General features: G+C 36.0%; 1 protein-coding gene across 1 annotated transcript in view; it reads left to right on the top strand.

The window, feature by feature from the left end:
• Positions 1-27,615, top strand: part of fmn2b (formin 2b) — an 85,610-nt gene that overhangs the window by 52,180 nt on the left and 5,815 nt on the right. The window contains exons 10-17 of the mRNA XM_069179880.1: positions 3,372-3,463; positions 4,486-4,615; positions 4,776-4,922; positions 5,876-5,935; positions 7,199-7,319; positions 13,875-13,967; positions 19,401-19,452; positions 22,996-23,145. Of these exons, the coding sequence (XP_069035981.1) occupies positions 3,372-3,463; positions 4,486-4,615; positions 4,776-4,922; positions 5,876-5,935; positions 7,199-7,319; positions 13,875-13,967; positions 19,401-19,452; positions 22,996-23,145 (845 nt within the window). The remainder of the gene's footprint in view (positions 1-3,371; positions 3,464-4,485; positions 4,616-4,775; positions 4,923-5,875; positions 5,936-7,198; positions 7,320-13,874; positions 13,968-19,400; positions 19,453-22,995; positions 23,146-27,615) is intronic.

Raw genomic sequence — 27,615 nt, 5'->3', positions numbered from 1 at the left:
AAAAACAGAGTATTAGAAGTATGACAATCAAGATTTCACAAGTTAAAAAATGAAATTGGGCTAAATTTGTGATCTTTCTTCCCTTTACATTAAAAAGAGGGCTACATTCAAAATTAAGTTTGTCTTGCTGAATTTAAAGCATGGCCTGAAACTAAAGAGGCTGTTAAAACTAAGAATGTACCTTTCCCATTTTCTTCTTTCTGTTGCTCATTTATGATGCAATATCAGATATAAAAGATCATTTCAGAAATAAAAATCAGAACATTAAAACCAGGTTTAACCAATGACACAAGAAAATGATGGTTTCTAATTAAACACAAAGGAAACAATCCCTCAAAAGTCATTTTATTTAACATTTATTTAAATATAAAGCAGCTACTGGTATATTGCAAAGTGGTCTTTGGGTATATAAAATTCAAAATTAAAAATGTCTTCCAAGTGCAATACTCTAAAAGTTATACACTGTATTTAAATATTCTATAGAGACCTAAAGAAAACAGCTTTCACACTGTTAACCTCAGTCCTCCTTTGCCCCAAGCAAAGATATATTGTTCTGTGGTTCATGCGTTTCATATGAATTTTTGGAAACCTTTCAGAGTTGGTGTTCATGCCCCATCTCACGCAATGATGTCGTTGCTGATAGTTCACAGCTATAGAAAAAAGATTCAATTTATTGATCTTTTGATAATATCTCAGTGTTACCAATTACTGGTCTCATTCATAAATGTACCAAAGTCTGTTTTTTATTAAAAGTATTTACACTTTAAAACGCTAAATTAAAACCAGAGCGTGCCCGTGTGGACAGATGGCAAAGTGATCAGCATACTAATTCAGTCTGTTTGATGCCAATGTTTGAAGTACTGCCCTGCTATGCACGGACTGAAGTTAACATTCTCGTCTTGTGTTTGATTTTAGATTCTAGGAGATCTGAAAGTGATAAAAGGGTCTTTTCTTGCAAGGCTCTGAATACAAATGTAATCACCAGTTATTTATCTTTTTTATAGCCCCCAGTTTGGAGTTGGCTTGGGAATTGTCTTACTAGCTATTGAAAGGCTAAGAATCATGCTCATGATCCTCCAAAAATGTGCGCTGTTTGAGCTGCCTCGGTTATTTCTTTCTTAGTGTGCACAACGTCCACTGCCTAAGAGGCGTCGTGTAGCTTTCATTTACTGTACACCTAGAATGTACCAGTGGCTGGTATTGAATAGCAAGCCAAAGGTGCTCTTCTCAAGTGGTGTCTGTGGCTCCCTGGTAGCAGTTCACCGATGTGTAGTTTGTGGAGTCATGTTCCCAATGGGCTACTGACAGTCACCAAAAGCTGGATTAAAGGGTTCTACCTGCGATCTGAGCAAGTGCCTTTACTTCCTGAGAAACGTGGAACACCTGACAATATTATATAAGCGTCTTCCATTGGAGATTAGCTTTTTTGTGTTCTTTTCTTAAAAGTTTGAACATAAAATGCTAACATTCACCTGTCTGTTATCAGAAGTCCACCTTTTTCCTGGTACGTTATGCAAGTTATGCAACTAACTGAAGCTAGTTGGTTTCTTCACACCTTCCAAAAACATGCTGGCTAGGTTAATTGGCATCTGTAAATTGTCCCTGTGTGTTTGTTTACAGTTCTGTGCTTCCAGGAGAATGGTAACATCACTGCTGATTTCCTGGGAAAAGAGCACATACTATTTGTACAATATTAAAGCTTTGCACTGTTCCACGTTGTGCAACATAATTCTACACAACGTACCACTTTCCCTCATTTTCTCTGAGATTTGTTTGACCTTGAATCAAAACATGTTGACCTTTAAATTGTTGATAAATTTTGGACAAAGCAATTAGTTTTCATGACTACTGGGGGTTAAACCATATTGAGTTTCTGTATGATACAAGGTGCAAAATGTAGAGTAATAGGATTAATCTAAAAGAAACCTTTTATTAGAGGAGACTGGTGCAATATTAAGGAATATAGACATGCCAATGCATTATACCATTTGAAACATTTGTCTCCCTAATACAGTTTAGAAGCTTTCTTGCTATAAATTACCCATATATTCTGTAATGTATATTATTCTAGGAGATGACATAACCTCATAATATCTAAATAGGGCAATTAAGCAGGAGATTTCTATTTGTTAATACAACCAGATTTTACATGTTTTTTTATTAAAGTTTGCCATATTAATAACTTATATGCATGGCCTTTGATGTGTATTTTGGGTCACATAATCGAATTAGGAAGGATATCTTAACTCATTATGAATATTTAAATGTACAAAATTGTATTTAAAAGCCTTTTTTGGTATATATCTGTTTTGATTAAAAAATAATGGAGAATATGCCCAAAAAAGCTTTGTGTTTGTTATACAGTATGTTACTTTAACTGAAAGATCAGCAGGTGAAATGTTTTAAAGTTTTCTACAGTTCCGCTGGCCAAAACTGCATGGCAGCATGCCTAAATGTGCATCATATATGGGGGGGGAGACATTTGAAAAGGTTTTCTTGAACTTCTAAATATGTGGCCTTGCCAATTTAGCTAAAAACCACAAATAAAAGATTTAAAAAGGATCCTATTAAATATTGGCCACAAACATAAGCACCATATACAGTACATGTTCTGAAGTAGTTTATTTCCCTCTGTAGCCTGCTTTTTCATATTTGGTTCTGTTTCGTTATAACCATTTTATTGCACTGGCATTTCAATAAACATTTTGTAAGTACAGTAAATGTTATATACAAAAAAACGTGTTGTCTGGGTTAATCGACTTCCCACACCTACTATATAATGTGAGGAACATGCATAAATGTAATTAAAAAACAATTTGGATTTTATAGCTCTTAATACTTATCAGTGTCTGTTAACATGAACAAGGAATTGGTGCTTTGACGCATTGCAGCTTGTTAAGCCCTTCAAAATGTGTTTCCTGACATTACAATGTAAGGTCTTTAAACCACACTTTTGGTAATCGTATGACACAGTTTGTGCAGGAAATGTTTTAGACAGTGTGGTTCATTTTTTGTTCTTTATTCGTGCTTCCCTTCAGGCAAGTACAGTTTAAGTGTAAACAGTATTAAAATCATGTTCTGAAATAACTTGTTTTGGTAGGGAATAGCTACATTTTTCAATTAAAGAAATCTGAAAAGACAAAACTGATTTTATTTTTAATTTGATGTTCATGGTAGATAAATGCCATTTTAGAAGGTGCAATATCAATAGCACAATGGAAATTTGTAGCTATACTGTTTGAAATGGATAAAATACGTCCTGTCTAGCTTCCAAGCTACAGTGTAATTTCTGTATATTGTTCAAAGGTGGCAGAAAAAATCCTTCTAATGAGTGTGTGGGCTATCCTTTTATACTGTGTTTTCTTTTTCAGAGAGCTCAACAAGAGGAGATGGATAAAATAGAAAAGCACGTGAAGTCTACTAAAGAAAAGGAAAATTCAAAGCCATTGGATAAACCTGAACAGTAGGAACACTTTATTTTTTCTGTTAATCGGTTTATTAAAATGTTACAAATATTGTTTTTGACAGAAAGTGTAAATATCTCTGACTTCACTGCACATGTAATATACAGTATGTAATTTCTGTAATGTATTGACTCACGGTTTTTTCAGTTATTGTAAGCAGTTTTTCATGATACTGCTACAGTGATACATTCTTCTTGATTTTTTAATTTATGCCATGATTAAAAAAAACCCTGTCTTCTTTAAATGGTGGTAGTAGTAGTAGTACTCAAATATTAGAATACAACTTGCAGCATACTGTTCTAGAAACCAGTTTTATGGCACTTGATACTTAAAAACATCTTCCAAATAGGCACAATTGGAGACAAGCCAAAGTGTCATTCTTGGTAGCTATGTAATGCGTATCTTGTAAAATTCAAAATAGTTAGAAGGAGAGCAACGAATAGTCTTTTTTCAGTTTCTTAAAGGGTTTGGGGGTATAATTATGGAATACAAATCATCCAAACTATCACATAATTTTGTTCCATATTCTAAAGTACTTTTGATAGACTGGAATTTCTCACTTCTTAAAAATACTTTTTCTCTTTAGCAGCATATTTCTGAATGCAAGAATTCACATAATGGCATTCAGTGAACTTTTAAAAATTGTATTCCACGAAACAAGCTCGCCTTATTCTCTTGACACAAGGGAAGTTGGTTCCTGTACATCACCATTCTGATATTTTACATTCCACTGGCAATTTGCCTCTTTATATCAGATAATTAACCATAGTTGCTGGAAGAAACTTAACAGACCTCAGATTCTATTATAAAAGAATACAATATGGTTTCTCTGTAATCTGTCTGCCTTTAATGTTAATGTATCCAGAATATTAACCAAAGGGTTTAACTACACTACGTGCCTAGTTGATTACCTAGTGACCCAGAAAGATTTTTTTGATTTAATGAAGTATGTGAAGTTTGTATTTAATTACAAATAATTCCCTTAATTAACTTTATTTCCTGACTTCACTTTCTCCCTTAGATTCCTCTATGAATTGTCTCAAATCCCTAATTTCTCATCAAGAGTATTTTGCATCATCTTTCAATCATCTTTCATGGAATGCATATCTTCAATCGTTCGTAAACTTGAAATACTTCAGAAAGTTTGTTCGGTAAGTTAATAACCTTTTTATGGGAATTGTACTAAGCAATAGTTATTCTGGATTATCAGATATTTTCTAACTGGAGTAATGGGCAGAAGGTGTTCTGCTTAGATATCCCTAGTGTTTTTGTTTTCCCTTGTAACTGTGCATTTTGTTTTTTGTTTCCTAGAGTTTACAGAGCAGTGCTGGTGTGATGAAGATCCTTGGACTTGTGCTTGCTTTTGGCAATTTCATGAATGGTGGGAACAGAACGCGAGGACAAGCAGATGGCTTTGCTTTAGATATTCTTCCCAAGCTTAATGATGTGAAAAGCAGTGTAAGTGGGCATCTGCTGTCTGTAGTGCCAGTGTATAAAAATTATTTCTTAAAGAGATATTTAAATAGCATAATCTGAAACAGTGAAGAACGCTTCCAATCTGTTGAGGTTTCTGGGTTAGTGAACAGTTCATGGACCCCCACTAAACTGTACATGTGTACAGAGGAAGTGCACAGCCATTTTGACAATCTGCAATATGTTCCAGAGCAGTGCTTCAGAGAACACAGCACCAGTCCAGATCCAACCAGACCATACATTACATTTACAATACAGCCATACTGGAGGAATCTTAGTCCATGGATGTTTAACAGAACACTTGAAGCATTCTAACCTGCTCATTAGGACAGTTTAAAGGGAAGTCCTTACAGTATGTTATCAAACATGCCCATTAGGTCACACTAATATTTTTTTCCTTACATAGTGCAAAGCATTTGGTATAGTACCACCTGGTAGTGAATATTGTTCTGCTGCCATTCATTTAACCTGCGATGCCTTATTTTTGTTAAGTTGTTTATAAGACTTTATAACTTGTGTTGTGTAAATGTGTGCATTCATGGCTTAAAATCTAGTTCTTTATTAACTGCCTGAGAAAATGAATGTTTTATTGTGTTCCTTAAATAATTCAACTATGAAATTAATTTTGTATGTGAATTTTAATACGTTGATATATATGCATAGTATTTCATGCTGGAAAGATTAGCTACCTGTCAAATTTCATTCCTGTTCAGGGGTGGTGGTGGTATATATTTTAATTATGAGTTTACATATTAAAATTACAGTATTTGGAATAGGACATTGAACACAGGAACATGATGATGAGATCATAGTCCTTACTTGTAGCTCATAGTTTTTCTAAGACTGTTGCAAGACATCCAGGCATTGCTGCCTATTTCACTGAGCACATGCTCTGAGGTTTTTCTAGTTTTCAATATTTTTATTTTTCTGTCCTGTAGGATAGCAGTCGAAGCCTTTTGTCTTACATCGTTTCTTACTATCTAAGGCACTTTGATGAGGTATGTTTGTTCCGGTTTATTCTAAATAACATTTTCAATCCTTTGATGTGCACAGAAACTTGGACTGTTTCCTTGTTTCTTTTCTTGGCAGTGCTTAATATGAATTGCTTTTTAAATTTATTTTTATTCCGCTCATTTGTAAAAGTAACTTTTATGTAGGATTTTTAGCCTATGATGTTTGGCAGTAGTTTTAAATGAACCCACTCTAATTGTTCTCTTTAGCCAGATGATATGAAGTCAAATGCAGCATGAAGCAAAACTCAGCTGATATGACGTGGTCCAGAGTCCCAGATGGGCTCTGTTCTCCTTAAGGGCTCTGGCAGTATGCACTGCGTTAAAAGAGCTACTTTTGATTTGTCTCATCAAACCTGACATGGACAAGAAAACTATCCACTATCCTTGTTTATTCTTGTTTTGCGCTGTTTTTGTCTTAATTAGGTCATCTTTCAGTTGTAAATACTGTTAACACAAGTTATCTTTCGACAATCATCACGCACTATAGAACAGAATCTTTAAACTCTTTCTGAGCTTCAGATCTATGAAGCGTTTGTCTCTTACATTCACTGACCTCGTGGAAAAAGAATCACCCTTATGTGCGAGAGATAGCCAGAAATAACCTACAGTAAATACTTCATTCAGTGATTCACTTTGGCCTTAATGACAGGAACATTACTTCTTTGTAGCCTGATCTTGCCATCTCAAAAGCAAAGCAGGGTTGGGCCTGGTCAATACTGGAATGAAGGCTCCTCAAATGAATACTTGGTCACTATTCTAAGTGGTAGTTGTGGAGCAGGAGGAAGCCCTCTTCCTTTCAAATCAGAATTCCTCATCTAGGGCCCCTAACTATGGTGTCTGTTAACACAGTACAGAAAGAGGTGCCATCCTTTGAATCAGACAATAATACAAGGTCCTGATGACTTGCTATCATTATCATTAAAGATTGATTAAGATGATGCTGTTCATCTTCAACAGTAGAGGTATCTAGCTGGGCTAAATTTCACTTCAGGCATGCTCATTCTGTCCAGCCTAGATTTCCCTCATTATTGACTTGAAGTTATTTCACTCCATAATGTGGCCCAGTCACCAGGACTGATTTTCTGTCCTGTTGATTTAAAACTATTCTTTATTTAAACATTTCCATGAAGCAAGATACAGAAATGTTCAACTGATCTTCCAAGCCAGTTTATCTGTGCATATTTTGAGTGATTAACATGCACAAACTGCAGCTAGTTGCCTTGTGGTAACGTTGTTTTTGGATTGTAGGATGCAGGCAGAGAGAGTTGTCTGTTCCCTCTCCCAGAGCCACAGGACCTCTTCCAGGCTTCGCAGATGAAGTTTGAAGATTTTCAGAAGGACTTGCGCAAACTAAGAAAAGACCTGAACGGTAAATGTGCTTTGAGATTGCCTGCCAGCATGCACTTTCAAGCCTGCTGGTCTGATAGTGTTTAAAAACACAGTTCAGGCTATGATGTTTGTAATCTGCACACGCCTAACACATATCATAGGTGCTGGTACATTAGGTGATCTGTCTGTTTTTTTTAACCAAATTTCTGAAACATTGAATCCATTTTTAAAACTATTTCCTGCCCTTAAAAAAAAGAAATACATTTTATTTCTGTTAGATTGAGCCTCAGCTGCCAGATTTCACTGCTGTGTCTCAAGCCTGTGCTAGACCATACTTGTCAGCTGCAAAAACAACCCTACTGTAGCACACAACAAGCTGTGACCTGTGGCCTCTGATTGATATTTCCATTATTAACTAGAGATTTACACGCTTTATCAAATCTAGTAGCATTTTACACTAAGATATGTATGTGTGCTTAAAAGGGACTGCAACAATTTTTATATTCAGTATTTCAGGATTAGAAAAAACGGCATGGATGAGTGCATTTCAATGGACAATGAAAGAAAATTATAAACATTAATGTGTAAAACCTCCAATTTGCATCACAAAATAGTCAAAAGTTTCAGGTGTGCACAGCACCATATTGCCGTCATAGCCTGTAGTAGTTCAAAACGAGACAACAAAGCAGCAGAAAACTTGAAAAGGCACTATTATATTGCAAACAAGCAGACTTGTGTAGTGTGACTTTGGAAATGCAGGTTCAATGTCCTTGGTTTGGCTAGAAAAAAAATAGACTTATTTATAAATAGCAAAAGACATTTCAGAATGTTTGGGGGGGGGGGTACTTTATGGTACAGTTGATATACAGTACGTAATGATGTGATATAATGGTTATTATATAAAAGAATGTGAACAATTGTGAATATTAGTATCTAGAGGGACATGTTTATTTATAATAGCTTAATATAAAAGGCACATCACAATTAACATAGAAACATGCAAATATAGAAACACCATCTTCTCTCCCTTTTGGATTGTTCTGTTCAGTCATAACATCACCTCTAATGGGATTCAAGTATAGTAAAGATGGGTGCTACAATTTGACCACACCTTTTTGTGTCCCAGAATACCTGGTCAGCCCTGGAGGGACTTTTTCTCTAGAATACATTACACTTGTCTTCAGTATATGTTTTCTGTTCTTATCCTTGGCCAGTGTCATGACAATTTGTAAGAAAATATTGGTTCAGTTTGCAGTTTTAATTTTAGCCTTCACTGGCTTTTCACATCCATTAAACATACTTTATATCACAAGTGCGGGCAGGCTGTAACCTTGTCAAACATTAAAATCCGAGAAAGCGTTGCTGTCTGTCATCTTAAACTCCTTGCATACTGCCAGCAAAGCTGATGGCCTTTTCCTGGTAATATTTAAGTTCCTATTTTAACTTGATTTAAAACATCTGTCCCCTTTTTTAAAATAGGTGCAAATCTGGAACAGCATTGTTGTATATAACATGCAAATGCTCAAATCATAAACTACAATAGATCTACTGTGTGTATATTTCTTTATCAATGAAAATATGACGTTCGAAATGTTTGCTATGGGGGGAAAACCGAGTGTTCTTCTAGAACGTTGAAGCTGAAATTTCCGTTGAATCTACAAACCTTCATATGGAGATAATAGATTGTTTAAAGGTAGACATCATTAAAATTGGTATTTTAAAACCCAATAAAATTGAATACGTCCATTCACCTCGATTCCCAGGGCTTCTAATCTTCACGGTACAGTTTTTATTTTAGATTAACAGATTGCATCTCTGAGAAATGGCAGTGTGTCAGGTTAGATCAAAAACCTAGACGCAAGGAATCTCTTTAAAGTTCATACCTTTTGAGCAGGGTCACAACAATGAACATCCAGTGAACATGTCAACCTCATTCATAAATAACACTATGATGAGCAACGAGCACTGCTAATATATTGTTTACCAGACACTGTAATGACAGAATCCAGAAGCACAGAAGCTTTTCATTACTATTCCTACAGGTTTTGGCTCCACCAATTGCTTTCAAATTTCACAGCTCCCTAGGAGTTCCATCCTGCCTGTGCTGAACTAAGTGACACACAGTTTGAAAAAGCAACCCAATCTGCTTTTGATCTCCACTGCCTTTCAGTGACAGCACTGTTCCACTGCTAATCTGTGCTGGAAACTCTGATATTTGCCCCATGACTTAACTCTTGACTGGAGTGATGTGTGTGCGTGGCTGGGCCTCCGATTAGAGGCTAAGGACAGTTTGCAACTGGAGGTATCCAAGAACATTTGTGATTTTCTTCTAGAATGACGTTTAATCAGTGTAGTGTTCCATTTAGAGCTATCAAGCACTCTTTGAGTTTTTGGGCCCTTTTTTTGTTTTCGATAATTAAGAATCCTTTTTGCTTCCTTGCACTGGTAACAGTTGTCTGGTCGACAGTCCTGCTTTAGGAATGTGGTATACTGTATCAGCCTCTGCTCAGCCTGTAGGTACTAACTGTACTGTATGTACTCTACAAAAGTGAATTGATTTTATCATTGAAGCTCTAATTCTATAAGTAGTCGATTTTAATACTGGCCACGAGTGTTATTGGTCAGCTTACATTGTTTTTTTTAATATACTATTATTTGACTTTTTTAATGATATTTTTTTTGGCTTATATGATCTTAGAGGAAAACAATTACTAATGGGAACTTCTGAAAGCTGAATAAAACCACCTTTTTCAAAAGAATGTCTTTGGCCTGCCACAGTGCTTTCTTTATCATGAGAGGTGCGTGAAAACACCTGAATTAAGTGTCGTATATCCATATTCAGCTTTATAGCAAAATAGTTTGCAAATTACCCTTCCATGTTTAAATGTTTCATGTGTAAATATTGATGTAAATGTGTAGTCAGCAACATTAAAGAGAACCACTTTGAACACTGAGTTTAAGCTGAGGGTTATTTCCGAAGGGCAAGCATTTAAGAGCCTGGAAGTTGTTAAAGCATTTAAAATGGTTAGCAGACTCCATTTGTAATTTTTTTTGTTAAAATGCAGTTATCCTTCATCCTCCTACAGAACTCCTTGCTTTAACTCCTATTTCCATTTTATCAATTAAAGACTAAACCACCTAGAAGTCAGTAAGTTCCCAGGAAATAATTCTGTGATTCATTACTATCCAATTTCTTTCTTTGGCAGTCAACATTTTTACAGAACTCAGCAAGAATAATATAATCACTCATAATTTTATCTTAGCTGGTGCGATACAGTATGTTAAAATGGCACTGAAGGCTCTAGATCCCACTAGACATTAATGATAGTGCCAAAGGGATATAAAAAGGTACTGTATACATTTTATTTACCATATAATACATCAGGCCATACATTCAGTATTAACTATACCATGCTAGAGTTGTAAAAATCAAAGAGCGGGCCATGTGCGTCAAATGTCAGGTTCTTCATTTCCATTTTCTTTGTATTGCATTTGCTCTATTTTAGATGAACCTTTAAATAAAGTGAACATAATGACTCTGTATTAATTACTTGTAAAACACGTTTGCTTTTTTTAACTGCTAACATGTTCATGACACAGAAATTGGGAGTTGTGATTAACATGGAGCAAATCAGCATAGGGTTAATAGCCAGCATCTGTTCACTGTGCAGACTCTTAAACCCAAAACAGATGCAAACATTAGCCAGACTTTCTAGTCAATCCATGAGTCATGTTTTACTGTCCTCGCAACTCCAAACAAGGCGCTGTCTCAGGAAACCCCTGAACCCTCAGCAGCTTTTACAGTAAGTCAAGCGATGCAAAAAATGAGAAAAATACGCAACATAAGCGCATGTTCCCCTGTTTGCACTTCACTATAGGCTAAACCTGCAGGCCCTGCTTTGAATTAGAAATTAGATACAGTTCTGGGAGGTTAAATGCAGAGGTTGCATTAGAGCAAGAAAGGATATGCAGTTATTTTGTCAAAACAAATGGGGATCCTATCAATCTTGCATTGTTTTATTGGGTTTCTAAAATAGTCTTAATTATTAGCTCTTTTTTCTCAGACAGTTTCTGGAAGAATCTGCTTTTTACTGTTGAAAGAGCACAGGCTCTCTGCCAGTAAGCTGACAGAAGTAAAGATTGATGCAACAGCATCTATTTTTATACAGAAGATTAATATGGAAGATAAGTGCTGGGATTTCTGAAGTGCTTGAGCATTTTTAACCTGGGCTACAGCAGGCATAAGCTTTAACTCCTTTGCAGTGAATTGTTTAGTTATTTTTAAGCAATGTCTCAAAAGGTGGATGAAACCTGTTGCTGGACTTGTCTAGTAGTTGTCCTGTCAGGAGGCGTTTGCTGTCCCCTGCAAAAATGAATAGAGGTTCAACCTAGATTTTAGAAATGAGGATTAACCTCTCGCATCTGTAGTTATTGACTACAGTCTAGACCTAAAAAATTTTTATTCAAACTTAACCTGAACCATTTTTGGTTACACTATCGAAACATGAAATGTAATAATTGCAGTCACAAGGACCGGTGCTTCCTCAATATTGAGCAATATTGTCTAATTTAGTGTAGTTGTTTGTTTGTTTGACAGTGATGTTTCTAGGCTAATTGGACACTCATTCTGCAACTTTATTGAAGTCTACGCTGGTTAATTTCACTCAGATTATCTGCTTAACTGTTTGCAAGGATAAAGTAAGTCAGAACATGTAATTTAAGAACATGAATTTCACTTAATTGAATAATGGGGTTAGAGAGAGAGCCAACATGTGAGGAAGAACAATGTATTCTCTTAAGAGACCATTTTATTTTTATTATTCATTTTTCCTTTTCTTTAATCGGCTGAACCTGAATACAAGTAAACTAGACTTGGAGACCAGTCATGCAACTTCTGATCTTGAGATGGCAAGGATTTCAAGGTGATGGGCCATTTAGTCTTGTGTGTGACTGTGGAGTTTAAGTCAAACTGCTTTTAGTCATTACTGGGAGGCATATACAGTAGAAAGGTTTAATGTGTAACTGGCAAATTTAGATTCAACTTTGAGAAACTGAATGTACATATGGGATATGCATAAAGCACTTCAATGTGAAATTGCTAGAAAAAATTTCCTTTTTCCTTCAGCCATCACATTTCTTTTTCCAAGACATTAGGGCGATCAGGCTTAGAAAGCTTTTGAAATGTATTAAGGGTGTCATAGGTGAAATGGCAAGGATTGGGTGGGTGATGGGTGGATATTTGATTACATACTTGAATCTACATTCAAAGATATTACGATTAGAACAGAAGGGTCACCACACACTTTTTTACAGTACCTTGAAGTGAAAATGTATAAAATCACAGTCATGCTCCCTGTTCCCTGTAGTTACGCAGTGCGTTTCTCACTTCTGCGATAGCGCTGTGTCATTATGGGTGGCATCCAGTACGTCACAGAAGTGAAATCACTGTAGCAGATGTATAAATGGTTGGCACTTGGAAGAAACTGCAAAATGCACATTTTTTTTTTAAAGACTTCAGGAAACACTTCTTTATGGTCCTGTCATGCCAGGGTGGGGGTGTCTTTACTTGTCAGTAGTTAGGAACGTACTAAACTTTGTATTCTAAATAGTTGCTCACTAGCTCTGAAAGGAAAAACTCTCCCAGAAACTATTCAAAACATCCATGGGCCCTTTTAATTGGCGTCTCGGAAATGTAGCACATCTAGGAGTTCATCAATCAGTTGTTCCTCACTCACTTCTCCCTCAAATGCCCCCTCATCTTGGAAACTCTGCTCTCTTATTGGATACCATAGGTTAATGACCACTGGAAGTCTGCTCTTTTGGGTTTATAAATGCCACCTATCCAGCTACAATATCTTCTTTCAGCTGTTCAGGGGAATGTACTGTGGTTCTAGTTCAGACTAGCGCTGCCAGCTCGTTTGAACCTGATGTGTTATTTCAGTAGTGAAATATATCGTAACGCTACGGGCTTCACGCGGGCGCCCTCGCCGCTGCCGCATCAGGCCGGCCCCCCGCCGTCGGGGACTCGAACCCGGGCCTCCGGTGTCTCTCAACTGGGACCCAGCCTCTTGAGCCAAAGGGAAGTCTCCCCTCAGCCCGGCGGCTGCGGTCCCTGCTATCCACAGGGAAGGGCGGCGACGTCACCACTCTGGTTAGCCAGCTCTCGCAAGCAATGGAGGCCGTATGCGTTACACTATGTACAGAAAACCACTTGTGAGCGCTGCTTCTAAGATCATGTGAAAATATAAAAACAACAATTTAATCAAATGTCCTCTGGAAGAAGTATGATCTCTCAAATGTATAGCCTTAAGCTAGTCAGTAGATCCACGCTGTATTCCTTTCCTTTTCTTAAGTTAAATTAAAAAAAAGATTATTCTAATTAAGTACAGAACATTACCCCTCCTTTTTGGGTCATTTACGCTAACTGTGCTTGACAGAAAACTCAGTTTGATTTTTTTCAGTTTTTTGTCTTTTTTTTTGCTAATCGGGCTGATTAGCAAGAGTTTTCCTCACGGCTTATAACAAGGAGGTTGTTAGTGGTGGTGTCTGAAATGCCAAGGAAAAGAAATCACATTTTGGTTTTCTTGTGTTGCAGCTTGCACTACGGAAACAGAAAAGGTCTGTCGCGATTCTTCTGAAGATCACCTGCAGCCTTTCAAAAATAAAATGGAAGAATTTCTCGGCCAAGGTATGAAAGGTGTTATAAAACTTGCAGCTATGTGACGGTGATGTGATTTATTCACAAAGATTGTTTTGTTTGTGTGGCTCGGTAAGTCAAGTGGGTAATGGATCATTTTGCCATAAGCTATAGTACTTAGTCATTACTGGTAGCCCTTACATACGCAGTTTAAGTTATTTTCTGGCTGATCTACACTGTGTGACATTCTGATAACTTAGCTGGGCTTTTAGTGCTTTAAAAAATCTGTGCAGATAATATAGATGAGAACTTTTCTGTGGCTTACTTGCTTCTGTGGTTTTAAAGTTTTTTTTTTTTTAAAAAGTTGGTGCAAATTTCAATTGTTTGCACTGGGCCATTTTAGAGTTTTAGTTCAATGGTGTGGCCGTCTTAGAATAATGATGGGTTTTAAGAAAAATAAGAATTTCTTGCAAATACTGTAGTTATATTGATGCAGACAGATGAAAATGATGTAGTATCAGGATTTGTGTAATTTGTGTATAAACTACTGCAAGACAGAAACCCCTGCACTAGTGGTGTCCTTTTTGTTTTTTCAAATAATTGTCACACTTTAATAATAAACAGCTGTGCGAGACGATGCATGATTTGGCAGAGTAACCTGGTGTGCAGAATACATAGAGACTATGGCTGAAACAGATGATGGAGTATTGTTTTTTGGAACCGGGGACATAATGAGCTACAGGGAAAATTTGGCTACAAGGCGTGCTTGTCAGTTACATGCCAGTAATTAATTTAAGATGGTCCTCCTTTGGGTTTTTTACACTTGGGTTGCCAGCAATAAGTTAAATAAAGCCGGGGTTATTTCTGCACTTTTAATAATGTTTTATTTAAATGAGCAGTTGGGTATAACTGGGAAGCGAAGGCAAAAAAAAACTGTCCTGTTGGTTAGATTAATAAATAGCTTTGTCCAAACTATTTGGATATTGCTTCTGGCCCATGAAACCTACTCCCTAAGGCTTACCTGATGACTCTTAGACACATTTACCATTAGTTAGGAGCTGTTTAATCTCTAGTATGATGGGGTATTGCATATCCTAACCCAAATGTAAGGGTTGTGAAGAAACTGGGGGAAAATTTGTTGAAGGGAATTACTGTAGTGCCCCAGGCAGGTCTCTTTTTGAAGAAGCCTCTTTTCCCTACCTCTGATCTGAGTCAGCTGTGCTTGTGTTCAGAACGGTACTTTTTCTAAAGATTAGGCTCTCTCCTTCTCTACTAAGACAGGGTTTTAAATTATTTTGCTTTAGGATTAAACAAAAAATGTCCATATGTCAACAGAAAGCCTTTGCAGCTTTTTGTCTCATGAGGCTTCCTTTGCATGTGACTTTCTAACTTGATTAATTGGATGCTTAACGAGCAGAAAGGAACAATCCAGGATTCGCATACAATCCATTTTAGTTATTTATTTGTAACTGTTTATTTTTATTCTTGCTTTACTGATTATACAGCCCAGCTTGAAAGAGAGTTAACCTTTGGATCTGTCAAAGAAAGGCTTTTTGGTCTTATGCAATAGCTGAATTCAGGGCTTCATATTCAAATAGCATTGTAATCTGTTGCATATGTAGTCTAGTTGTTTTAAAGTCCGTGAGTCTTAGCTAAAAAATGGCTTGACTAGAAAAGCTTTTATAGCACAACACTAGGATGCTAGCAGTTCTTTGATCCGTTTGAGAAGAGCAGGGATTCCCATTGTTTTTCGAGACATTGATGACTGACAGGGCTCCTGTCAGAATTAGCAACAGAGCTCATTACGCAAAAAAGAAATTATTATTGTTGTTTGTATTTGTAACTGTGGGTTACAGAATGAAATAAATGTAGCAAAATAGTTTTTTCACTGTGAACCCTACCACAAAATGCTAGAAAAACTGGACCCTTAGGGACAGATCTGTAGTTCAGTTCACTTTTTGCAGCACGTTTCTCTATACAGTAGTTCACTGTAGCAAATTTGAAGCAAAATTTATTGCAAATTAATTGAATATCTTTTTTAGTTTTTTTTTTGCTCCTGTTCATGTAATGTTTTTCCTATATTGAGTTTTCTGCTTCTTAGGTCAGCATTTTTGGTTATAATTATACTTTTTTACTTTTCTTATAAGTGCATGACTATAAAAGTATGTCAAGTTGGTATCACAATTATGGAAAAATACTTTGGTGACTTATAGTTGTGTTAATTTTTTTAGAGAGCAAAACTTGGTGCAAATGTTGTACAAAAGCAAGTGGTTTACAAGTTACTATACATTTTAAAGCTAAAGAGTTTTCTTTCCTAAATATGGTAATCATATAAACCCCGTGGCAGGATGGGACTGATTGGAGTGCAGCTCTACCACTGTCTGTGCATACATGTATATATACTGTATATACATGTACTCTCCGTGTGTGCGTGCTCATGCACAGGTCCATTTTAGGCCACATTGGTTTCCTGTTTATACAGGAAAAACAGTTTTAAGAGGAAAAGATTTGGTCCCTACATGTTGGAACTACAGTATAAGGGCTAGCTTTACAGTCAGGATAAGTGATGGTACTAGACCCACCTGTTGAAAATGACATTGGGCAGTCTCGTTCCTGTAGTCACCGTGGGTATGAAACCCTTGGTTAATGTTGATTACAGAATTCAGGACCTGGCAGACAAACGATTTTCTTTATAAAACGTGTGTAAAGCCCATGTGTACTGTAAGAACAGGACATTCTCATGCTTACTTTCTTCTTTCAATGTACAGTATTGGACCATAGAAAAGTCACTTCACTGCCAAGGTTAGGCTCTACAACACAGACAGAGTAGTTCTGTTGATTTAAATAGTTAGTGATTGTGTCATTCCATCTTAGTGTGTTAGATATACAGTAACACATCCAACACCCTGTATGTTTAGCAATTGGAAACCTGCAGTGACGTTATCACTTGATGATGATAATAAAAAATACAGTATGTACAGTATATATATTACAGTGCATTTTGCAGTATTTTGTACTTTAATTTCTTGACCAGACACTAAAAGTCAAATGAGAATTCCTGGAATAACATACAGCACTTTATTTAAGACTGATTATCTATAAACAATAAGTACCATGTGTAAAAAGATCAATAGCAAGATTTAGTGCTGAGAATGGTAGATAAAAGTGATCTTCATATTTGACATGTTGGGACCTCTTAGGTATAGTTCTGGCTTCAATTACATGGGAATGATTTGATATTCCCCAAAAGGAGCGCTGTAGATCAGGGAAGGCGGAGCCCGTGAATAAAAGGGATCTACATTACTTGGAAGTGGTTCAGAGTGGCTGTTTCAGATTGTTATGGCTTTGGATCAGACAGTAGTTCATCAAAAACATTAGGAAGTACACAGGGTGACTGTATTGTTCTGTTGTTTTTGTTCACATTTCAGTGAATAGCACTACATTATAGGTTTTCTTCTGTCATACAAATTTGAAACTCACTTTGTATATATTTATGTATATGCTCATGCAGAGTGAGTGCTGATCCCAGGAGCAGCACCTACGTCAAATAGATATGATTCATATATATGGTTAAGCTATCAGAACCCTACGTTTGCTGTTCATACTGTATATAGTCTACCTTGTTGTATTCAAGTATTAAAAGATTTGGATCTAGGTAACTAAATGAAAAACATGGCTACTTTTCACCCAAGCTAAGCAAATTGACCAGGAAAGTTGTAAGAGTAGAATACTCTACAGGAAACTGTGCGTAGATGAGTGTTGTTCAATTTATTTTTAATTTTAAATTCACTGTACTGTATGTTTCACTACTTAGTATCAAATTATTTTGCATGTGGTATTTTTGTGCAATACAAATTGAAATATAATTCAAACAATAGTGTGAAATATTTAAACAAATGTTTATTTACTGTAAGTCTTCAAAAATTACTGCAGTTTTTAGAGCATCATAGGATATTTGCCAGCATTGTCTGAGTATTGTTAAATCACACATTTTTGTTTTGCTATCAGCAAGGAAGTAAAGTGGTATTTTCATGGGCTATGTGGTCCTGAAACAAGATTAGATGCTGTACTTCATAAATAGATCCACCCACTAACTCAGTCCCCATTCATGCTCAATGTTTCTCTAGCACAACTGCACAATGGACAATGCCTGTCCTTAGATACTGCTTCTCCCTGTCATTGCCAATAGTATAATGGATATATCAGTCATCTTTGTTGCATGCACTGATAGACAATTTAGCAGTTAATCAAGTTAAGTACAATACCTTATTTGTACCTGAAAACTATCGGGATTTATCACCAAATATTTTCAACTTTTTTAAATAGTATAAACATTTAACCTGTAAACTTGTGTAAACAGTTTAATGGGCAAACGTTTCTGTCGCCAGTAGTAATGGTCCTGTCAGATACTACTGATCCTGACAAACGGTGCAGTTACTGCAACAATTAGTCCTGTTGTTCCCGATATCAACCCTTGAAAGAAACTGTTGCGGCTTGTAGAATATTAACAGGTCTAAAAGGTCTTTCAGAGATGATGGGGTATTTTAGCTGCTTTTTAAAATCTTTTTCTTTAAAGACCATAGTTCCGATATGATTTTTTTTTATACCATCACAATCTTCCTCTGTTAATGCCATGATCCACATCGGTAGGCTAACATGAAATAAAGGCTGATATACAGCTTGTAAGCTTCTTAGAGAAAACAAGGTTCTGTCACCTTATTGATCGTAACTGAAATATTTGCCAAAAGCATGGTGAGCTAAGTGTTTTGAGATCACATTTGCCATTTCTGCATAATAAAAGTTTGGTAAACCCCAGTTCCTGGTAATCACCTGCTCCTATGGTCTGAATGTATCTTCCGACTGTTTCCCCAGCATCCTTTGCTCATGCTCCACTCCCAACAGTATCACTCCCAGGGCAACTGTGGCTCATTCTATAGAAGCATTCCAGCTGCCTTGTCCATTGGCCAGACGACTGCCCCTCAAGCCTAACGTTAAAGCCTGATTGTCATTAAGGCAAATGCAATATTAGTCCAGGGGTAGTGTCTTGGGGAATTGTCATCTTGAATTTATTTATTGCTATAAAGTTGTGTGGAGTAGCGGCTGTAGTTCTGGTCTAAATCTTCTGGTCTAGAAATTGTTGATGTGGGTACAGAGTTGGCATATACCACTGTATTTATACTTAAGAAGAGTACTCATACTAATGGAGTACTCTTAAAGTACTCACTCTGGGCAGTAAACAGCCCAGCTGTATAAATGCAAGTCACTTTTGATAAAAACATTAACCAAGTAAATTAATTGTAACATGGGGAATAGGTCAAGAGCATGCTACTAACTAGAAATTGTGTTGCTCTGATATTTGTTCCCTATGCTGCTAAAAAAATCTGTTAACACTTTGCCTTAATTTCCCAATGTAACCTGCTGTTAATGTGCTTGCTCATTGATGTTAAGGGATTAAAACTGTTACTGTCCTTTATTTTAACACAGCAAAAGTTGATTTGGAGTTGCAGGAGACTCAACTGACTGTAGCACATAAAAGGTAAGAGAATCTCTTTTTGGGAGTTTAGTAGTGCAAGTGGTAACCTTGCTCTTTAGATCATTGAACAAGTTTCAAGACTGAAGGAATATCTTGGAATTTTCCTAATTCCTTTTCTGTGGTTCCTCCAGTGCCATTGAGTTACAGTTCCACCCTGGATTCTCAGTCAACCAATATGCACCAAACAAGAACTCTGATTCTTCTTATATAGAGCAGAATTTCAATCACAAAAAATCCCAGACTCCATTGAGACATGTAGATGAACACCAGTCTATCTGCCATTATGAGTTAGGTTATGTTGTGGAAATGCTGCCTTTGAAGTTTGTTTTATACTATACACTAAATAAAGCTTGTTATGAGTTGTTATATCATTTTAAAATAATTGACATTTAAGATTGTACATACTAAGTACAAGTTTTATTCAACTAAAATCGTTTTAAATGTACATATTTGTAAATTAAGAAATGTGCATTGCTTACGATATGCAGTTTTGAAGTTGTATTTAATGGTATTGGAGTGATTCTGTTTGTCCAGTTAAGTTCTGTGTAGTTTTGGTAATGCAATTTATGGTGCATGTTTTCTCACTGTTTTTCTTATTACATTTTCTAAGATAATGTAAGAATATGTATGATTTATCTTATCCTGGAATATTATCATGGTCGTTGAACAAAAAAATTGTTCTGTTCTTTTTAGTCCATGTTTAGATCACATAAGGCAGGTTTTCCAAGCTGATTCAGAAGATCTTGTGATGAGTTGAAGGCACACAGGTCTGTGTTTATCTAGCTGAGGCAGGCAGACGGGAAAGGCTCCAGCCTCCTATTAACACTGACAGGACTTGGAATGTCTTCACCGAAACTCCAAACAATGAGTTCATTGCCTTACAATATTGATCAAGAGCAAAAAGTAAAGGAGCTGACAGTAACATTTGTTTCTACAATGGGATCTAAAGGCATGCTTTTTGCTCTCCCTTTAAATCCCTTACATGGATGGGTTCAGAAATGGATTGAACACTCTTTATAAATAAACTATTTCAGTGAGGGTGCTGTAGCATGCCCTTGTTTTGAAGAATATGCCTTAAGCTTGCTCTGCCGCCATGTTCTTCCTTCCTTCATGTGTTGAGGTCTTATTACTGTACGTATGTTTATTTTTGTTTGTAAGTCCGTGTAAAACTACTATATTGTCAAGACCTTAAGAAAGTTCCATTTGTCGCCTCTAGTTGTGAGAACACAACTTCAGTGACCTCAGTGAAGCATCTTCAGTGACATGCTTAGTGAGAATTGAACTACGCCAATTAGTCCTGTAAAGTAAATGAACAAAGAATGACAGTTTTGCAGAGTACTGTAGAAGATATGGACCATTTTGTCCACCTGCAGTTGCATAAATGAACATTGGTTGTCTGTACTTTGCTCTAATAGTTGGCTTTGCCACTACTTGATAAGTCCCTTATCTTTCATTTAGCACAGAATTAAGGGAGTTAAAAGACCTTTGACATTTCATTTTGTAGGCCTTATTTTGTTGCATAGTGTTTCTCACTTGCCATCATATTTTATTCCTATAAAACGTTTTTATATTTTTAGGTAGGGATAAACCAATGTTGTGGATTAGCCTTATGCTTTTGTTCTGGAGTTCTTATAGCATTGAACTAAATTACTGTTGTCTGCAACTAGAATGATAGAAGAGGAAATGAGACATTTTAATAATTAAATATTCTTAATCTTTATTCAGGTTAACTTAATATTAGTTTTAAGGTTTGGAATCTGCTGATACAAAAAGTAAATCAGCATTTTACATTTATGAAGTCTGACATGTAGACAAAACATTTAAAGAAATTTAATCAAGTTACAAAAAGAATGCAATAACCATGGCCAGAAAATATGGGTCTAATTTTTTGTGTTTTTGTTCAGAGATTCAGCAAACTCTTAATCTTGCTTTAACCTATAATCAAAATTGATACTGGCAGCTTGTAAGAAATTACTACACGAATGCTTTGTGTAAAATAGATGCATCAGAGAACATCATCCTGCTAATGTTTCCCAAGTGCTAAAGAGTGAGTTTGGAACGCACACAACCTTTTGCAATAAAATACTGCACTTCATTTCAATAAGTCTTTTGTTGCGAGACAGTTCATTTCAGATATCCCATTCCTTTGTTTCCCATTTATTTTTTAAAGTGTTTTACAACAATTCCAAGTCTGGAAATATTTTAACAGTTTTTAACCGACTGAGCAGTCAGCGGTGTTTCTGATTCATAAGATATTCTCATATTTCACTGGCAGCCTTCACTTAAATATCAGAATCTTTCTCACAATGTAGATGCAATGTATAAAAGCATTTATAGTATACTTTGCCTTTAATAATTATCTACTTAAAGTCCATGAGCTGTAATGTGGAAAGCTGGACAGGTTGTTTCCAACTTTGGAAATTACAGAATAATTTCCCAAGTAGCATACTATACATTTCCGAAATGCTCCATATATTTCTTGTTAGTTGAAATACCTACTTTTAATTAGAAACAGGACTTTCTACCCAACTTTCATTTATTTAGGTGTTAACAACTGGTCAAGCCTAAATCCTACAGAAGACCTGTGCAGGTCACCCTTAACCATCCTGTGTACAGGAATTATTCACTTTATTTGCTACCATGCCCTTCATAACATAGTACTTATGGTATATTAGTATTTTTTCGCTTATGGTTTATGTGACGCATGAAAAGTTAGCAAACAAAATAGAGTTGTAACTTTTTTGGACAGGAAAACTTGTGGGTTGTGGGAGTGGAAGAGAAGGAATAATATATAGGAACTCCCCCCCCATGAGCTGTTTGGAGATGTCAGTAGTGAACTGTCTAGAGCAGAGGGGGTCAAACCAGAGAAGGTTAATCTGCAGTTGGGAAACATAGTATTTGGCACTATTGGGCCAATTGACACGGAGGATTCTGCGCAACAAATGCAATGAAATCCACCCACCCTTAAGTAGTGCTTCTGTTTTTACAGTAAAATGCCATTACAGGCTAGCTGAATGTTGTGCACTCAAATGCTCTTGATAATTGTGCTGTTTCATAAGAAAATTGCATAATTAACCTGTAAACAATTGTTTTTATATTTGGGTATATTGGGAAGACATACTGTTGTGAGTGTATTTTTCTAACAATAAATTGAGAACATAACAGTTTGTGCTTTGAAGCCGGAAGAAAGAATCTTCCACTTGACATAAATTGTAGGGATAAAAACCTGGGAAAGGGGAAGAAAAAACATACTGTAATACACATTTTCTGATTTAAAATTAAGATTGGAAAACAATATCTGCAAAATCAGTTTTCTCCAACTTACAGTATCCTACAGTATATGTACAGTAGATTGGCTCATTAGGATGTTCCTGTAACAGTCCTTACATTTCAATAGCAAGTTATAATGGAGTAGATGAGCCACAGTTAAACGGCTTTTTTTTGTAATTGTAAATAATAAACAGAATATCTTGAACAATATTATCACAAGAGCAAGCCACCCATATGGTATTGTAGATTTACTTTGTTTTGTCTTTTTTTCCCCAGTTTCTTGGAATTAACTGTATTCTTCTCTGTCAAACCTAAAATGGCGGAGAAGGAGGTTTCACCAAACACCTTCTTCTCTCTGTGGCATGAGTTCTGTACGGATTTTAAAGACTTGTGGAAGAAGGAAAACAAACTGATTCTTCAAGAAAGGTATGGACATGTTGTACTTTGTAGAGCTTACTGTACATCATTTTATTTCTAGTACACTATAACCCTTGCTTTCTTCAAACAAATTAGTTACTTTATTGCCGTCCACAGCAATGCATGTCTGCACCACTCTTAAGCTTAAAATAAGTATTTTCCAAATTGTCCCCCACTGGGTGGTTTTGTTTTTATGGAAGGAAGACATTTGCTCGTGCAGCTCCTGGTTTCACAATCAAAAATATGAGCTTCACAGATAGTACTCCAGGAATGTGAGGCTTTGTGCTCAATAAAATGTTTTTAATAGATGTATCCCTAAAAATGGACTGTTTTACTGTGGGATATTTTTCTCATCAGATTCATTCCTTGCTCATTTTTTAGACTTCAGGAATTGATTTATTATTTTTCGGCACTATAAACACACACTTTGAACCTCACACTTTTTAAATGTTTTTAAAACAATTAAGCAAGGTTTTCAAAACTTTTTCCATAGAGCAAAAGGTCTGTGAGCAGTGTTTGCACAAACCTGATTTTAATGTGCCATTACCTCAGGTACAGTACCTGCAGCTGTGGTATTTTTTTTGTTATCCCACATTTGTTTGCAATAAAATCTTTCATTTGGAGAATGTGACAGGTCTGCTCACCTTTCCATGACTCCTGCTTGCTTTTCACTGTTGAAATATATTATCCTTCCTGGCAAGCTATCTATAGGACTGCTGTAGAAAATGAAGCATCTTGCTAAGGTCAGATTTATAATGCTTTCATATTTCACCTTTCTGTAGTGATGCAAAATAAAAGTCTTTGTTGTGAACGCTGAAGGTGTAACCACTGCATTTCTTGAATTAAATACAAGTCTGCTACCTCCAGGACTTTCTTCTTTGATCCAAGAAGTGCCCTAAAAGTGGCATTCTTATTCACAGTACTTAGTACAATACTTGAATGTGATGAATGGATCACTGGATGTTGTTTTGTGTTACTGAATCCCAGAAGAAGTAAAGAGGAAAATTGGCACTGGTTTTTACAGCTTTAAATTCCCTGTTTAATATCCGTTTATCTGTATTGCAGTGCTTTTCTACAAGTTTAAGCACCTGATGTGTAAACTAAAGTTGAAGATCTTCTAAAACTGTTGGGTCTTTTTAAATCATCCTAAATCTTTGAAGTTACGGAATATGTTTTGGTGGAGTTGAAATTGAATTTGAGTTGAAAGTTAATATTTAATATGTGCCTGCATAGGAAAACATTACAGATGCATCTGAGAATTACAGAAAGCTATTTGATCACAGTTTGATTTCCTGAGTACTGGAATGCAGAGCCCTCCTAGGCAGGCAGAACCTATGTTATGTACTGTCTACGGTACGCATTTTCTATCTGGGCTAACTGCTCACTCCGTAATAAATGAATTATAAAGGCAGTATCCCCAATAGAAAAAATACTCTGTGTCAGGTCTTAGCTTAAGACATCCCTTTTTTAGCACTTGTGAAATTATTGACAACTGAATAGGCAAGAGTAGCGTCTACCAGTGTAATTAGCACTGCTTTTACATCATGAAAGCTCTTCCTTACCTACTCTGAAGACTCTGAAGAGCACTAGGAAGAGCAGCAAATAATATGGTAATGTTCAAAATTCAATATTCTGTCATTAGAATAAATTGTGATAATGGTGGCGGAGCTGAATTCATTAATTTAATATAAGGAGCATCATGACTTCAGTGAAACTATAAGTTATTTCAGAGAGACTATGAAAAATGGGATTGACTAAAATAACAGATTGCAAATAATGTCCCATCAATTAGTAATGCCACAAAGACTGGAATAATCCTAGGTTTAAACTAGTTAGGTTTAAATGAGTACTTAAATGTTTTCTCTCTAAAACTATTTTATAGCCTATTCAGTATAGCCTTATGTTAAATTGTTTTATTAAAATGATAAAAAAACAGTTGTATTGTTAGTTAATATTCCATCCTACTGTGTTTGGTATTGTTCAACATGAGTTTCCCATAACACATACCATATGTTTAATATTAGATTATATCTGCTTCATTAAAATTCATTGAAAAGTGGAAAGCTGGTGAAATGAACCAAATCTATTTTTTTAACCTGAATAATAAGAAGAGTGCTTGTTTCATACAGTTTCTTATTGTGGTATGATGAGGGTATTTGATAACATTTTTAAATGTCAACAAATAAAAATTAGTCTGTACTGCTGGATGTTGATAAAGACTGGGATACTTTTTGTTTGAAAACTACACTCAGTTATCAAAGATATCTGGCTACATATTTAGTTTGAATTGAGGTACATTTTGTTTCTTTAACCTTCTACCTACCAACATTCCAACAAGAAGAAAAGTTTTGTCAAATATAACTCTCAGAGGGCTCAAATGACTTTTTTTTTAAATCCACTGAGTCTTAGAATAAGATGGATTAAAATAAAAAATCCTCTTATTTACTGTTAATCCAAAATACTATCTTATTTTCCTTATCAAGTGAATTAGTTTATATACTTTGTACAGTATATTATGATTTTTGATCATTTTTCACAGACCCAAATGAAACTGACTTTTAAAAAAACATGAATATCAATTACATTTTCTGTTCTATTTTCATCATTTGTTAAAATGTGTTCTGTGCAAAGATATGATACTCAGCCCTTTTTTTACCCTGTCAGTAATGCCCTAGCTTCTTTCGGATCTTCAAATGATTTTCATCAAATGCCTTAAAACTACAGAGCATCCCCAGGTTAGCTATCAGACCCTTACATTTCATGGAATGCTTTGTTATTCCTTAACCGGATGTCTACTGCAAGCTGATAGTGTTTGCTGTCGCTGAAGGCAGCACCTAAAACTTTGAACAATCTGTCTGTTGTCGCAATCCATTAATTTGTCGTGTATCAGCAGACTTTCAATTTGGGTTTAAAGGTGTCTCAGAGTTGAGTCTAGTTGGAGCCATGAGAAATTAATCTGTCTGACGCAGATATTTAGACACAGTTATTAATGTTAAGTGGCAAGTAAGTGGTACTCTTCTCACTGGCCTTAACGATGGGAAAGTGTTTCCCAAGTACTGATAATGTGTGCAGACGAGCCAGGCGGAGACTCTGCAAGACAGTTACAATGATTTTGGGTCATTCCATATCAAGATAAACTTTTGAGTAAGAGTGCAGCTGACCTGGTCTGTGCTTTGCTTAAACAGAATTCCCAAAGGGTGTGGTTTTGTGGGGAAGCCATGCTTGATTACTTAATGGCTGTAGCTAACAGATTGTAACTTGGGTAAGCCCCGTAAAATTGTTACTCCTAGACAAGCCTATTTGCTATTTGATGGCTTGGAACAACTACAAACACTTGAAGTGAGGATACTGATAACCAAGAGGCTGTCTGCTGGATAACTTGAGTATGAGTTGTGAATGAGGGGAGACCCTGTGGTCCTTCTCGTGCAATCATGCAGTAAGCACTTTTACATGCCCTACTACCTAAATCTTCAGTTGCACTAAGGTTGCACTTCAAAATTTGTTTTTCAAATGTTTCTCCACAGTGTAGAAAAATGATTGCCATTTCCAAAGGCAATGTACTGTAAATGATAAAGACTCTACCAGGCTTTAACTCAGAAGTAAAACTGGTATTAGAAAACAAACAGTTTCATTCCTTAATTGACACAGTTAGAAACTGACTTTTAAAATTTTACTTTTTGTTGAAAACCTTTGATTTTGCTACTCATACAACTGATGTACTCTTTTTTTTCCCCCATAAGTACCATGAATGAACAGTGAAATGACTGACAGTCATATGTACAAATGAATTAAAGTGGTGCCGTTCAATTAAAAGGGACAAAGGACAAATGAACCTTTAAGAAAAATGAGTTAGTGTGAGGATTTTTACTCAATGGAATCGTATATACTGTAGGCATTTTGACCCAGAAGTGCTCAGGCCCCAAGCTATGGCCTTTAAACAAAGGTACTGTATTGCTCTAATTTGTTTTTACCACCATGTATTTTTTACGGATTAAAATCCAACATCAAACACCAAGTAGTGAAAAGCAGATTTTCTCATACAGTGTTACAGTATATTCTAAATATAATTATAATCACATACATTTAGCTGTAAAGCATTGCTTTGCTCAAACCATTAGAGCAGCAAGTTTGTATGCTTTGCAATTGTTCTACATTCGTCCTGCATTATCATTCCAAATACGCTGTTTCACCTAGAAATATATGCTTTATGTCACTAAATCTGCATCTGGTTTGCTTCTTAAGACTTCTTCACAATACTCTAAAATCCTTCCTCCAACTGCCCCGTTAAGCTGTTACAGCTGAAGGCCCCATGTAATTGTCATATTTCTGCGTCTCCTGCTCCTTTAATTATTACCGAAGTTTTCAGAGTCAAGTATGACCTCGAACAGAAACTTGCCATATTTGGTTCTGTAGTCTTCGATTTGTACTGGCTGTATCAGGATACAAACCTCTGACCTTCCCAAGCTGAGCTATCATGAT

The sequence above is a fragment of the Lepisosteus oculatus genome, chromosome 17, assembly GCF_040954835.1.
Source record: "Lepisosteus oculatus isolate fLepOcu1 chromosome 17, fLepOcu1.hap2, whole genome shotgun sequence".
Classification (NCBI taxonomy): Eukaryota; Metazoa; Chordata; class Actinopteri; order Semionotiformes; family Lepisosteidae; genus Lepisosteus; species Lepisosteus oculatus.
The sequence above is the reverse complement of the archived record's forward strand: the minus strand, read 5'-3'. Positions and strand labels throughout refer to the sequence as shown.